The sequence below is a fragment of the Nipponia nippon genome, unplaced genomic scaffold (assembly GCF_047370975.1).
Source record: "Nipponia nippon isolate SJK-2023a ecotype South Korea unplaced genomic scaffold, ASM4737097v1 scaffold_14, whole genome shotgun sequence".
Lineage (NCBI taxonomy): Eukaryota > Metazoa > Chordata > Aves > Pelecaniformes > Threskiornithidae > Nipponia > Nipponia nippon.
In genome coordinates, this window is record NW_028262330.1 from 8,662,504 (window position 1) to 8,678,914 (window position 16,411).

Below are 16,411 nucleotides of genomic sequence, written 5' to 3' on the forward strand. Positions count from 1 at the left end.
ATACATTAAATAAGATTTTTAAATGGATTTTGCTAGTCTGAGCATTTACAGTGATTGACCATCACTTCCGTTAACCAGTTTCTTCACCGGTTTGCTTTTATCTTCAGAGTGAACGAATTGAACTGGAAACGAGGTGCTGCATTGTGTGTGTCTGTAGTAATTTTATATCTTAACACCTTTTCCTGCTCTTGAAGAGTTGTTTAAGTGGAGACATTGAGATAGACAGTAAGATATGCAGCCTCTTTTGTCTGCCATGTGCGAAGATTTACCAGCCTCCCAAACATCTTACCTAGGGTACCCTGTTCTCTACATTAAATCTGGCACGCTCTTACTTTACCATTTAGTAATCTGAACTGTGATTTGTACTCTAGAGGAACTATCACTAGTTCATCGTGCCAGTCATGAAAAATGTAGAAGAGGAGTCCTAGCAAAGAAATTGTGTAGAAGGCCAAACGGGTAAATCTGTGGCTGATTCTGTTGTATTGACATGCAAATTTGCAGTTTATCTGAGGAGAGCATTTGTCACTTCAGTCATCAAGCTCTGTGCAGCAAATACCGTACCATTATCAAAGTATGTATGTTGTAAAAGGTAGAATAATTTGATGTGCTGCAGATGTGTTTGTTGTGCAAACTTCTTTTGTAGGTCTGCATTAAAATTTCATAGCTGACCATTGTATTGCACAGAACTGGTGTAAGGTGAATAAATGTAGATTTTAGTAGACTGGGGCTGGCTTTCAGGGCTCGCTAACTTCTGAAATCAGTTACAACTTGTCCTGAGTGTGTCCCAACTAAGAAATTGTCTGTCAGAATGTTCCTGAAAATCATTATGTTGGTGCTACTTTGCTACTTTAGTTGGGGGGGGGGGGGGGGGTGGTGTTCTGTTTTGGTTTTTTGGGGGTTTTTTGTGTGTTTTTCCCTGGGTTCTAGGCACAAAAGGGCTGTGACTCTGAGTATTTCTCAGAACGGCAATGTGGGATCTCATCTGCTACTTGTCTTGCGTTAGTTATCCAGATGTTAAAATGATGCCTTAGAATATAGGGGGGTTGTATTCCTGTCTCCTATGGAGAGTGTACTGATGGCCATAATGTTGAGAAACTAAATTCTTAATGTAAAATCAGTAGAGACCCCTAGTTTGGTTTAGAAGTGTACTACTGACAGACGTACAAACTGAAAAAATAAACAGCCAAAAGTTTTAAAGTTTTAAAACAGTTTTTAAAGAACATAAAGACCTAGTTTTGTATAACTTAAGGCAGTAGTTAAACTTAGCTGAGGAGCACGTGTTGAGAATTTCTGCTATATGAGTGCTCTCAGGAAGATGCTCTCAGGATCTGTCTAGTAACCAGTTATTTTTTCATTTGCGCTTCAACTTTCGAAGCTTTTGTGGTGTTTGGAATGTCTCATTTTTAATGTCCATTTAGATTTTAAGTTTAATCTGGTTTGTGGTTGTGGTTTTTTTTTTTTTCTTTTTCCAGGTAAAATAAATAAATTTGGGTTAGGTACCCTTGTTGCAGAGCAATAGTCAAACTGGAGGTGCACTTACAAGCCATTACAAATGCATCTTATTATTTCAGAAAATTTTTCTGGAAGAGATCATTTGACTTGTGAATATTAGAAACATGTTGATTGTCATGTTGGCATTTTTAAAAGGGAAACAAGTGTTTTGTATAAGTCAAAGCCTTTAATTTTTGGCCCATCCCAAGAAAAAGATTTAGATTTTTCTATTTTGGTACTGCTTTTCATAATATATTCTTATTTTATGTTAAACTGATTCATTGTACTGCTTTTTCTTCTTTAGTGTAAGCTGAGCAAATGCTCTCTCAAGAGGTTGACTTTTAATTAAGGAACCAGTTTGGATATTGCTGTGACAAACATGTAGCTATATCCAGTTTATGCATTCTGCTGTGGAAAAAAAAAAAGAAATTTTTATCAACTGTTCAGTTTTCTTAGTGATCTCTAACAAGAACTTGTGTATTGCTGTACATTCTCATTTGAAACTTGCCTGGTGCATAGTAGTAATACGGGACAGCAAATGTCTGATTCTTGTATGTTTATTAAAACCAAACAAAAATAGGATAGTCTGAGTGAGTTTAGGAGGGTAGTCAAAAGCCAAAATTTCCAGGAGGAAGGAGAACATAGGAGAGGGCATCTTCTCTAAGGAGTACTCGTGCTTCCAGGACATCGTATAACTGCCAATTGGTCTTTATGTTGGGAAGTTTCTGTAGTGACTCATGGTCTGGAAAACAAAACCAACCCAGTTGTATTTTACTAAAGATGGACTTTTATGTAAGAGTAGTGTAGTTTGACTTGACTTGTGGAACTTGAAGCCAAAAATTAATCTCTTATTGGGGGCAAATTGAAAGTCTTTTCACTTGCTGAGGGCAATTTTGTGGAGTATGCCTGTGGGGGAGATTGTTCTGTATTTCACTGCCCCTCCTCCTGTGACAGATTACTGAAGTACCTGAAACTCATCCATCTGTCTTTTCTCTCCCCTGTTCTCTGTCAAGTTTATCCTCTCCACTGCAGCTGTGAACAGGAGCACTAAGCTGGAGTCTTGGTACCCAAGTGCTGAGGAATTATGAGGAAGGAAAAGTTTTTGGAGAAGAGAAATTAGACCAGTTGTGAACTTTCTAATCAAGAAATACTGGAACCAGTGTTTATTTTTTAAGTTATACTAATGCAGCTACCAGTCTCCCTGTTTAAACAAGTCAGTGGTTCTGGCAGGTTATTTGTTATGTAGGACCTCCATCCACCAGGCCATTACTTTAAATATGTTGGGCTGAAAGGCTATGTTTACTAGTACTGTACATCTGGAGTGAAGGGATATGTAACGCAAGGGAGACAAAGGCAAAACTGGATTTTTGTGATTTTTGTTAGGCTACATGTGTATGGTAGTTGGAATACAACTAAAGCACAAAGCACGAAAGTCATATTTAGTCATGGTACAGCCTCTCTGTATTCTGGACACAGATGTAAATAGTTCATTCAAATACTCTGTTTTAAAACGGTCTACATAAACAAGAAAATATGTTAAAGATGGTTAAAGTGTTTTTAAGTTCCATATCCTCTTGTGGTGAAGAGTTAAAGAATAGATGTGACTTTCCCTTTTCTTCTTTCAGTCTGTGAATGAAAATGGAGAGAAGCTTTTGGTCCTTTTAAACCCTGCTTCATTTCTAAGTTTTGAAAGGGTCAGCATTTGAACCAAATAGGTTGAATAGATGGAAATTTAAAAAAAAAAAATGAAGCAAGGGTTTGGGTTTTTTAAGTGCTTCAGTAAATTCTGGTTTTGGGTGCTCAGCCTGTTACTTCAGTTCAGTAGCTTCATTTTATTTCAAATGTCATTAGTGTGTTTTGCTTAAATATTTGTAATAGAAATTATTTTAATAGATTATGGTAAGTGTACACTATAATTATCAATATCTATAATTAAATGTGCCGTGTGAATAAAATTGTTTACTCTTTAATCTTAATTACAGGCAGCTCTTCAACTAGAGAATTCAAAATAGGGAGAGGCAACCACTGCAGACTACTTCATCACTTTTGGAGACAACTAGTGAAGGAATGTGATTTAAAAGAAGCGTATGCTAGATAGAAGTATAATGCTGAGACACTCAAGATGATCTGGATCCTGTAAATAGTCCAAACGTGGCAGCAGGAGGCTATGGGCAGATCAATTTATCCTTCCAAATAAAGCTATGGAATTTGAATGGTGTAGAAGTGGACATTTTCTCTCTTTGTACTGGCTCAAACTTGAAGGTGGAATTTGATTCAGGGATTTGGTTAATATGCAGAAACGATCTTAGAAGCATACAATTTACATGTAATAAAACTTGAGTCAATTTTGGGAAACTTCAGTGTGAGTAAATTGACTTTCTTTAATTGAGAGTAGGTACATCTAGATTCAGTTTAAAGTCTAGTTAGTCAGGTGGTGCTGGTGCTTCAAGGAAAAATAACTTCTGCTCATATACCTGCTCAGGAATCCTCTTGATGTTTTTAGTTTTAGACAAGGTAGTACATATTGCATTTTTCTATTTAAACCAAAAAAAACCCTCTTGCTATGAGAAGAGATTTCCACAAATGGGAAATTATTCAGGGCAAATCATAAAAATTATTTATCCGAAGTTATTTAAACTATACCAAGGTAAACTGAAAAATATTAACGGCAGTAGGTGATGTAGTAATACAAAGTTAAGGAAAGAGAGCAACAGTGTAATTCTGTTGACTGCTCAGTGCGGTCATTGCACTGAATTTGTTATGTTATTTCACTTCCATATATTGTTTTAAATACATATTAATGTAATGCACATATGTAGTGTCCCAAATCAAAATAAATGTTTGTTACTGTGTAATCATCAACTGTATAGTCTACACAAGCTTGCACTTTTCTCTTAAATATTTAAATTGAGGTCATTAAATTGATTATTTTTTAATCGATTTAATTAAATTTCAATTAACACTTTTTCTCACAGATAGTCAGAATTCCCTGTGGAGGGCAAAATCCATGACGAATGACAACAAGTTAAAAAAAAATTGTTGTCAAATCCTCGAATCTCTAAAATAATTAAAAATAAAATAATTTGAACATAAAAATGTTTGAAGAGACCAAAGTCGTCTTGTTTTTTGGTTGGTTGGGTTTTTCTTTTTTGTCTGCCAGTGAATGTCAAATTCAAGCATTGGACAGTTTGCCTTGTGGAAAAGAGAAGATTTTCCTTGAAAGTGAAGAGTTTGAAAAGTTAGATATGTTTACTGTAGGAAAACTTTTCTCAAAATTTGAGGGATTTTTTTGGTGTATATGAAGAACAGTTGGGTAAACATGAATCATGATCTTCAAAAACCTTCATGGAAGTTGAAACTGTTTTTAAGTAGCGTGAGCTGTATGGGATGTCAGAACACCACAGATAATTAGCAATGAAGAAATTGTTATTATCAGAATTGCAGAGAAGCCTAGAGTCCTTATTTGGAGTTCAAAACTGCCTTTCTTCAGCTGTCTGAGTTAGTGGCAAGGGCGGGGGTTAATCACGCAACCAGCAGAATACAAAAAAATCTCAGCTCAAAACAGAGACTCTAGCACTTTGACATCATTATAGCGTATTCCATTGGCCTACACTTTTAATTTGAGTTCAACAGCCACTTAGAATGCCTCAAGACTTATGAGCACCTTGGCAGAGAATGTCCATCTTTTTTGCTGGAGATTAGACTCGGTTTAGTTGGTTTGGTTTTGGGGTTTTTTTTTGTTTTGTTTTCTAAAGGTATCTGGAGTGTTTCTTGAGATTGCAGTTTATGCATCAAACAGTAATATGTTTAAGTACAAATTCTCTGGAATTTCTGAATTTCCAAATCACACTTTGTGATTCTTCGAAGTTCTAGTCTTCAAGTTCTGTTCAACCCAGGTACAGCAAATATCAATAACAAATTGAAAATTAAATTGGAAAGAAAAAAAAATACAATGTAGAAAGATTGGAAATACTACTCCACCAAGCCATTCAAGAAAAATATGTCTCGGTACCATTTCTTTCTAAAATATTCAGCATCTTTGAATACTTCCCCTTTTTAGCTCTGGAAACCAGAATATATGCAGTGCAGAATTGTTCAAAGCAGTTCAGTGTCTGAAAAGAGAAATGATTTGAGCTCCTGGGATGTGGTGTGTGATTTACAGCATGGATCGGGAGTTGAGTGGTACGATATAGTAACTGTGCTGCATACCGTGAGGCATAACGCAAAGTAGTGGGCAAATGAAGCAGGCGTTTTATAATGCAATATGTTTTTCCTTATTGTCTAAACTGTTAGTTTTACAATTACTTTTGAAATTTCTGTGCTTTATACCAAAGCAAACATGAAAATATGTAAATCGATTTAAATAGAAGATGAAGAGTGGTGTGAATAATGCAGCCACATGGTTACATTGTACTTGCACCAAAGTAGAATTCTTTATTATGGTATTGTGACATACTTTGTGTCCTGATAACACATTTATCCTAGACCTCTAATTGTACCAATATGCTTCCTTTTTAAGAGGAAGCGTTAACTTTTTCAGAAATTACTAGGAATGCCTTGTTTTAAGGTTCTTTTTTTCGCTTCTCCTGTTAGTTTGACCTAACAAATACACCAGTGTTTTTCTCTTGTGAAAGAGACATCAACAAAGATGGTATTTGGGGAGTCTGGGTTTTTTCAGTGAAGGATAAAAATAATGCATAGGACAATTAATTCTTGGAGTAGAAAATCTCAACAAATGAGAGGAGGTAAGGAGTTTTTGCTTCTTTCAGCAGTGTTCCTTCATTCGAGTTTATCTTTGCCTGAAATTACTGGGGGGTTTGTCGCTTCTGATTAATTTCGGTAAACCAGGGTTATCGTTCTTGCTGCTTGCTTTCTTGAAGGCCTGTTTTTTTATGGCTTTACTGTGTGACAGACACGTTTTTCTGGTACAATTGCAAACACTGAAAAGAATTCTAGTTTATAGCTCTGCCAGCTCTTTGTGATAATGGGCGAGAAGACCATTAGTGATTTCAGAGTATCTGTTCTGCGTTGTTGTTGTCTTGTGTGACCACCTACTAGGACTGGTCCTACACCCTCCTGCAATATTGAAGGAAGCTTCAGGACCCTAAAGCAATTTAATCTGTGAGTGTGCAGGTGTGTGCGTGTTGTTCTTTGGGGTCTTTTAATTAAACCAACTGTGGCTTATGCATATATGATTTTGGATCATGATGATAGAAAAGTTGGGTTTAATCTCGATATTTCTTGCTGTAAGAACACTTGCTTTGTGCCTGGCTGCGAAACTCCTGTGTTTTTGTGTGTTTGCCATGATTAAACATTTTCCACTGATTTGTGCAGAAGCATATTGGAAGACAGTCATACAAGCATTCTTTCGTTTTCCACAGTCAGAACTCAAACTTAACTAAACTTGGAAATTTATTTTTATATGCAGATGATGTTGACCCATTACTTCTGTAATGGAAACATCTGGCAGTTCATCTTCTATATTGTTTCAGAGTGTCTAATTTGTTGCATAAGATTTCATTCTTTAAAGTTTGAGAGGGAGAAATGTATCTGGTGTCATCTTGCCGTACTAGCTCAGTGATTGATTTATTTTTCTTCTGGAATCATTTGGCAAACTGTCTCTAGGCATCAAGATGTTTCTTACAGGTAGCTTTTCTTTTTGGTAACTTTTTTTTCCCTTTTCAGTGCATTGAAGTTTTAGTGATGGTGTTTTCAGGTTCAGCAGGATCTGTCTTTGGGTATCTGCCTGCCTTAGCAGCTTTTTTTTTTTTTTTTTTTTTACCCACTCCTCATGAGACTTCTTTCCTGTATTGGAGGGAGTAGAGTGGGTTGAACAAATGCCACAGAGAACCATTTCCTCTTAATAGTAACATCCAAGATGACTGGAACTTACTTTCTCTCTTCATTTTTGAACCAATTTTTTGTGGTGTCTGTTATTCACAGAATTTGATCAAGAAATTATTAACGTGAAGTTTAAAATTCCAGAGTGCTATTCATGTCACTCTTCAGTCTCAGATCACACAATGTGTAATATATGTCACTTTTTATTAAAGTGTGCATATGAAACCGCTGTTGTGGACAACTTCATTTTTCCTTTGGATTTTCTCTGTGAATAAAATGCATCCTGCTGACCGCTTCTCTGTGTAGAATTGATAATTATGAAATTTAGTTATTTACCAGAATCTTAGTATGCTTACCAGAGGACCTAAAACCAGTTTTCATCTCAGTTCTTGCTTTTAAACCAAGATGATGGGTTTATGATTAGTTTATGAGATTGTCTAAGCTTGATTAAGTTTATTTAGAAAAGGAAGTAGGTTTAATGAATGCATCGTACTACTTTAACTGATAGCTGCAAAATAGTTGCATGTAGCTGGATATTTCTTCATTACTTGGATAGAAGATTGAAATATTTCATCTGTCTAATAGTGCCATGTACAGAAAGCTTCCTCTTTGTTTTTCCTTCCGCTTGGCATCAAGGATAGTGGAATTAAAGGGAAGAAAGTGTAGCATTTCATCTGAATTAGCATCTGAGACTGAATTAATTATGCTCAGTGTCTTTTCTTTTAGGTAGTTAAACAGCTCTTCAGATTGGCTTTTTGTGTTAGGCTTTGTCCTTCCATAATTCTGCCTCCTTCTCATTCTGTTGTTCTCTCTCCTGTTTTATCGAAGCATGGAGGTGGTTTGGTTTGCTTTTGGTTTTATACGGTGTTTTGGGGTTTTTTTTGGTGTTGCTTTATTTTTTTTTTTTAAATTGGGAGTTCCTGAAGTGTTTTCATAAAACATCACGTTTAGCTTTTGTTTCTGGCTTGTAGGTATCCAGGAGAAATATTCTAGTTAGAAAGCAGTGGACAAAGTGATTTACGTTCTCTTTTGTATTTAATTTGGTTCAAATTGATGTCCTAAGACATTTGCTTGAAATGGTCTTTCCTGTATGCTATTGCTGGATAGGAGAATAGCTTGCAATATTTTAATATAAAATATCTGTTGTTTGAAGCTTGATTCTTCAAGTTTAAAGTTAAAATTCCAAGAAGACATGATAAACTAGTCATGCTGAATAAAAATGAGAAAAATTTCTAAATTAATATTTTGGCTGAGGGAAATGTTTTTCTTTTTAACTGATTTAAACAATAAAAATTCTAAATTTCATTTTAAAGATTCAATAGGTGTATATTATATGGGAAATGCAACTGCTCTAAGTGTCTAAAGCAAACTTCAGATATCTCGTGTATTTTGTTTTATACTGTTAATTAAAGTATAAGATTATTAGCTGAATTATCGCATTTGTGTAACTGTGAAGATGTGAATCCTTAATTTGCAGTAGTCTAGAAAGTTTGACACAGTCATTGAGGATAGATGTTTAAACACGTTGACCTGTGGATGGCAAAATTCTTACTGTTGTTTTTTATTCCAGGTAGGAGAAGACAAAGAGTGCATCGTCCTCGTTCTCCAATATTGGAAGAAAAAGATATCCCACCCTTGGAGTTTCCTAAATCCTCAGAGGACTTAATGGTGCCTAGTGAGCATATAATGAATGTTATTGCCATCTATGAGGTACTAAGGAACTTTGGCACTGTTTTACGCCTCTCTCCTTTTCGTTTTGAGGACTTCTGTGCTGCTCTGGTAAGTCAAGAGCAGTGCACACTTATGGCAGAGATGCATATAGTGCTTTTAAAAGCAGTTTTACGTGAAGAAGACACTTCAAATACTACCTTTGGACCTGCTGACCTCAAAGATAGCGTTAATTCCACTTTGTATTTCATAGATGGAATGACGTGGCCAGAGGTTCTGCGGGTATATTGTGAGAGTGACAAGGAATACCATCATGTTCTTCCTTACCAAGAGACAGAGGACTATCCTTATGGACCAGTAGAGAATAAAATCAAAGTTCTGCAGTTCTTAGTGGATCAGTTTCTTACAACAAACATTGCACGTGAAGAGTTAATGTCAGAAGGTGTTATTCAGTATGATGATCATTGTAGGGTTTGTCACAAACTTGGGGATTTGCTTTGCTGTGAAACTTGTTCAGCTGTGTACCATTTGGAGTGCGTGAAACCGCCTCTTGAAGAGGTACCAGAAGATGAATGGCAGTGTGAGGTCTGCGTAGCACATAAGGTGCCTGGAGTTACTGACTGTGTTGCTGAAATCCAAAAAAATAAACCATACATTCGACATGAACCTATTGGATATGACAGGCATAGACGAAAATATTGGTTCCTGAACAGAAGAATCATTATGTAAGTAAATTAATAATTTAGTATTTTCTGAACAATAATATTGTATTGAATGTATTTTCAGTATATCCTGTAAGTTGCTGTTGCCATCTTAAAATTGTTCTTTCTTTAGATAACACCATTGCTTGCTGTTTTGTAACTAGATTTCTAATGACCATGTAATTAATCCATGAATTTTCTCCAAAATAAATATTCTCATAATCTATATATAAAAAGGGGGAAGAAACAGGACCTCTGGCTTAATTTTAATGTGCCTAAAACACATGAATGTGAGGAAAAGAAAGGGAATTTTAATGAGAACTCTCCAGTTTCCTGTAAAAGTTACTGAAAAGTAGTTTAACTGTATTTGTGATCACATGGTGTATAGGACACTGGATTTGGTGTACTGTCACCTGCTTAGATAGTACTTGGCAGTTAGATACTGGTAGTGGTTTGATGGTCTGCCTTTGAAGCTAAGACTTTCAGAGGCACTCGAAGGTATTCACCTTATTTATTAACTAGAAATGCAGAAAATGTTGTATGTGGACACTTCTATAGGCATAAACAAAGTCAAAATAGCAAGAAATGCCTGTCTTCAAGCGATCTACTTTGTACATTTAACAGAATTTCCTGTTACTCGTTGGTCTTGAGATAGTAATGTGTATCAAAGCATTAATAATAATCAAACCCTTGTTAGTGAGGGCGTTGTGCACTGGTTTTTTACCTGAAAAGTTCAATCTGAAATTATAAAAATACTTCTACATTTTTCACAGGAAAATAGCTAAACACTGGTTTTTCTTATGAAAGACTGCTGTTATGTAATTGTTCTCATAATGGAGGAGAAATAGTATTTAAGTGAAATCAAAGGTATAGTTAATTTAGGAAAAAATAAAGAGATTTTACCAGATTTCTTGAAATACAATTTTCCATTCAGTGTTATGGAGAAAATAAGCCACAGCTGGATACCTTAACAGAATTTCGTACAAAACCGATTACAGTGAGTGTTAAGATATTAGCCAGTGCCTTTAAAAGGGATTGTGAGGACTGCTGATGGTGTTACAGCTTGCAAACAACACACTTCTAAGGACTCGGTTTAGTCTTTTAAAATATAGTGCCCTTTCTCTAATGTATTGTTAGCTGATGCTTTAAGTATTAATTATGACTGTTCTTTTTTCCTGTGTTCTTCTTTCACACTTGGAAAAAAAGAGTCCGTGTTTGATTATTTTTACTATCTCCAGGTTATAAATGCCACAGTAGTGCCAAGTAATCTTTTAAAAGATGCAGGGAGTCTTTTATACTCTCTTTTTTTTTTTTTTCTTTTTAAATACTCTGTTTATACTCCATCATGCTCTACAGTATGTGATGTACCATTCAGATGGTTAAGCAGGATGTGATGGTCAGCCTGAAGTTGTTGATATCCTAATTCTTTGATTGCCTCATAATTTTCTACCTTCCGTTTCCACAAAATGAGTTGGAAGTTTGATTTTCACAAAAGCCTCATTGTGAAGGACATGTAGCCAATATTCTTTTTGCTCTAGTTGCCTATGCTTTAATAACTTATAGATACTCTCCTCTGTGCATGGTTTTTGTATCTTTCCTTTCAAACTCTTGAGGAAAAGGTTGTTTTAAAGATGGGTTTGTCTCACTGCTCTACTGTACTGGCGGAACAGTTATATTCTGCTTACCATTAAAGGTCTGGGAATGAACATTAAAAAAATCCAGAGAGTCACTCAGTCAGGAGGTGATTTTAAGATAAATAGGCAGGCTTTTTTTTCCCCCAGCATGTAGGCAGGTTGGTAATTATTTTTTACTAAACTTGATCTATGAAACAGTGTTTTTTTCCTAATGGAGTATTTGATGTTCAGAAGGTTTTGATACAGGCAGTACTTCAACATATTTTAAACTAAAATAAATCATGCAGGTGCTTCTTGATCCTTTGAAATCTACACATGTGAAAGTTCTTTTTCTCTCGTACATTGGTAGTAATTTTTACTGCACTAGAAAAGACATCCTCAAAGGTTAACTGTATTGAATTTTTTTTAAATGATTTTGCATTCCCATTAGGAGTTCAGCGGGCAAATAATTTGTTTCAGAAATCATAAATGAAGTTTTATGAATGTAAATTTTGTATCCTAATTGATATTTATTTAAAGAGAAAATGCCTCAGTATTCCCTTTCAAATCAAAATAGATGAAAACTGTAAACGATACAGCAAAAAGAAAATTTTTATTGGATTTTCCATTTTAGTGATTTTTTGTTAGTGATTAAAATATTTCAAAACATAAACAGAAAAGTATTTTTATGCTTACAAAGACGAGAAGAAATGCAGTTCTTCCCGTAATTGTTTCCTGACTTTCTTTCACATTCTCACACGGATCATCTAGGTCGACAGGTTCTTTCTTTGCTAGTTCCTATCCTTGCTATTACCATTAGATATCATGCCTTCTGCTAGTGTAAATGTACCTGCGCATGCTTCCGAAATGAGTTCTTTCTAAAGTATGTGGCTTGGATTAAAAATTTCTCAAGCTCTCCTGATGGAATCGGAAGAAAAAAGAGACAGAGAGTTGTTCTGGTAGATCTGCAGCAGTAGTGCTCTTTGACAGGGCAGTGTGGCATGTACAGAATCAACAAATTCCACTAGGCTTTTCATAAAACTTTGACATAATTAAATTTGTGCACAATGTGCCTTAAAACTTCATGAGAAAGCCATTTCCTAAGGGGACAAAAGTGTTTACTACATAGCTACATTACAGGGAAATACAACTTTAATAATTCACATAGATATTAAATTCTGTATTTTCAGTTTGTAATGTCCTTTAGATTCAGTAAGCATGCTGTATTGCAAAACCAACCATTTAGCATATATATACTGAACAAGATCAAACCACACCTGATATGTTGGGTAACTTAAAGAATAACTGTCAAATGCTAAAACCCGAGATGCACGAAATGATATTATCATATCAACTTCATTAAAATGTATAGAGTGTGTTCACCGATGCCATGTGATCAAATACATCAGAGGAAACTAATAGATCTAAAAACAATCTGCACAACCACTGATTTGAAAACTTGCCCAGAGGGATGAGAGAACTGAAATCCTAAATTCTTGCTTTTTTTTTGTTTGTTTTTCAAAGGGGTTTTTAGGGCTTTTTACTTCTTCTCCCCTCTCCTTTTATAAATGTTATAAATCCATCATACCACTGGTTTTCCCATCTTTTAAAGGGTTTTGTAGAGTTGTTGTTCACTGATTCTTTTATTTCCACGCTTATCACTTGCTGAGTGCAATAAGCCTTGTTTAAGCCCATCATTGTGGGTTTGGTTTTTTTCCACCTCTTCTGTTTTACAAGAAGATGGAAAAGTGGACACTGAGGAGGTGTCCTGTCATACATCCCCATGAGCAAATATCAACAAGATTTTTTTTTTTTTTTTTAAAAAAGGCAAGAGAAAATTAATTCCAGAGTTTTTGTTTCAAGCTGTTACCAAGTTTGGGATGATGTCTCTGGGTCAGTTGCATTTGTTTTGCTTGTGAAGGTTATTTCTGCAAGTTAACAAGTCAGGAAATTTAGGACTTTGACTTGCATTCTCCTAGTAAACTGCAACAGTGTTTTAACAGGTTATCTTTCTAGAAATATTGAGATGCATTGGTTTTGTCAAATGTGTATGAAAAAAGATAATGAAGCTTTGTTTGGCTTTCATTTTGATAGCAGAAAGAAGACACAAATTGTTATTCCTGAGTTGTATGTATCTTCCTCCACTGTCAAAAACAGTTTCAGCTTTTTTTCTGCAAGATTTGTTATGCTGTTTATGTTCTTAGTGGCTCCTCCTCTATTTTCTCCAATTAAAAAGATTTTGGATCTTCATTTGAATAAGATTACTTTAAAAAAAATGCTGAATTCTTCAGTTCCTAATTGTACCAGCGTGGAATTCAGGAAAGGGTGTATCTACTTTGTTATTACTTTACTTGAAAGTTTCTAGCATCTTCTGTGCTGTTATTTTTATCCGTCTTAAAACTTGACTCTAAAGCCTGCCAGTGAATAGTTCCTGGTAGTGAAGCAGGCTGAAAGAGGTAGGAAATATTCGTGTGATTCTTTTCTCCCTTGCTTGGCCTCACTTAATGTATGTGACTCAACTGAGTCCCCTGGAGTCGAAGTAGACCTGTCCAGCACCAAGCTGGCAAATCTGTGGCTTGTCAGAGAAAAACACTGGGAATCTGTCCTTGTGTAGACTTGGATCTTTCCATCTTCTTTGTACGATAGCCTCTCTGATTTCTTCAGAGGGTAAAAGTAGTGTCCCTTTAGCCAATGCAAGAAGGTGTTCAGGGAAAGTTAGCTTAAATCTTTTAATTGTTAATTTAAATCTTAACTAACTTTGACAAAATGGATCCGCATAGAATGCTTTCTGCAGTAGTTCTTTGACTGTTAGTGAGTTGGTAATGAGCACTCCAAGGCTTCCACTGGCATACACCTGCATCTTGAAAAGAAGTCTGGCCAAAGATGAGTTTCGTGTAAGCGTGTGTAACAGCAAGCTTGTGCCATTTCATTTTCTGTCTGTGCTTTTGTCAAGAGAAAATGCTAACTCCTGAACTTCTGTTACTAAGGTTGTGATAGCCTTCGATTGAAGAGAAATTCTCTGCTCAAAACCCTATATAAATGAAGTCGAAGGAAATAGAATACTCTTGGATAACCTCATTGTCCATTTCTAGAATATTATCTGAGCAGTTCTTTAATGGGTAGCACTCAAATCACACATGGAAAGATTAATTAGCTGTAGGTACCTTCTGCAGAATACTCTCTCTTTGTGGTCTAGTGTCTTGATTCTTCACAGGGTGCCTCTGGGTTTTATTGGCCTGTAACATAGCATACCTTTACTGGCACTGAAGGCTTTTTCTTGAGTTATATAGGGAAACTGAAGGTAACAGCTAATTGCTTTTCAGTCCAATGGAACCTTGTAACATTAGAGTAGGAAGAACTGATGGGAAAGGAAGAGACAAATGCTTCTTGGGATTTTCAGGTGACATACATACACATCCTGGATGCGTTAGCATAGCTGTAGCAGTTTCAGATTTGCTAAATGGGGGGAGAAAGTGGAAAAAGAAGAAAACACTTGGATGATTTGCATCTAAATTTAAGCAAGGTGTACAAGCCTCTATGTCTGAGCTGCTTGTCTGGCAAACGGGTACTAGCACAGCCTTACTTCGTGGAATGATGAGACTGTATAAAGCGTTCATATTGTTGTATATCTAGGTCATATAAGAAGATGTATAAATGGCATATCTATATAGCAAATAATCGTGTTATGAGCTAGGGGTTCAAAATGAAAGGTTAAAGTTCCCTTTTCGGTGAGCTAAGAAATAATTGAAGTGCTAACTTAGCAACAGCATTATATTCTGCAGGCATGTTTGTAAGGAGCAGAGCAGCCTTACAGTTGGTGCTCTGCCAGTGTCTTGCTCTCACCACTTCCACTGGACATTTGCCAGGGAAAATTCAGAAGCCATGCTTTCCCTGTCCTTTTTAGTTAAGCATTTTGTGTCATCTTTTTCTTTCCTCTTACTGTATAAAGCTGTATTCTTGCATTCTCATCTCCCCTTCCATCTTAGTTTTTGGGTGTTTGCCTTTATCTTCACTTTCTTGGTTTAGAGGAAATACGGTTTAAATAATAATTTTTCTTCAACATGCAAATCTACAGGCACAGAATATTCCATAGAGTCAAATGCTTGTCAGTGTTCAGCTGTTACTTTTTCCTGTGTAGTATGTGGGCAGTCTTCCTGAAATGAGCTGTTTTCTGAGAAAACTTGTCAAACTTAACCATGCTAACCTGTTAAAACTAATGGAAAGTTACTGGTAGCCTAGAGGAGTAGATGGGTAAAGTAGAATTAGTTGCTTTTCATGAGCAAAGGCCTTTATGAGAGAAATTGTAGTATTTCTTTGCAATGCACCAAGTTTTCTCATCAAAACCAAAAGTCTGTTTTGTAGTAATGGTTGTGACAAATTAGTAGTTGAATTTTGAGTAATATTGCCATTATTAACTTCATAACTACCTTTTTCAGTAATATTCTGACTTGCGAATATCACAGTTGTTTCATAAATACAATGTAGAAAATGGTAGATAGATGACGATCGAGTTGCCTTACAGTTGTTCGGCTTTCTGAATACCTGAGGCCAATTTTTACCATCTTTAATGTTTAAGCCATGTGGAGGCAACCAGTAGAGAAGAACACACAACAAACCTTACAAGGGTAGATATTTCAAACTACAGTCAGCTTTCCATTCCTGTCAACAACTTGGTTTGGGATTATTAGTGAGCCATAGGTCTGTAATGCTTTTACAGGTAGTGCAAGTGTAGCAATAGTTTAGCTCCTCTTCCACACGTGCAGGCCAGGCCAATAAATCATTTTGTCACCCCACACGGTGTTCACAGTATTGGGAGTGCTGGGGTGTGTTGAGGAGAGGAGTGGTCCTGCCCCAGCCAGCCTGGGTCTGGCTGCTGCTGCTGAACAGGACCTAACAAGCCAAGCTGAAATCAAGCAGCCTTCTGCAGAACCACTTGGAGCGTCCTCCTTGCGCTCTCCAGTGCTCTGGGAGAGCCCGTTACCCGAGATATTTACGGAGCTCGCTTGGGTCTGGTGGCTCTGTTGAGATGCTTTTGACACTGTGGTCCTCCAGTAGTTTTGTCTAGGCTCAGTGGTGTCATGGAGTACCATGGATAAA

General features: G+C 36.2%; 1 protein-coding gene across 14 annotated transcripts in view; it reads left to right on the top strand.

Moving 5' to 3' along the window:
- BPTF (bromodomain PHD finger transcription factor) overlaps positions 1–16,411 on the top strand; it is a 59,179-nt gene that overhangs the window by 4,465 nt on the left and 38,303 nt on the right. For 13 of the 14 annotated variants that reach the window (XM_087751280.1, XM_087751287.1, XM_087751292.1 and 10 more), the window contains exon 2: positions 8,903–9,725. In XM_087751280.1, coding sequence (XP_087607406.1) covers positions 8,903–9,725 — 823 coding nt within the window. Of the gene's footprint in view, positions 1–8,902; positions 9,726–16,411 lie in introns of those variants that run through there. The other variant, XM_087751293.1, reaches the window with a different exon arrangement.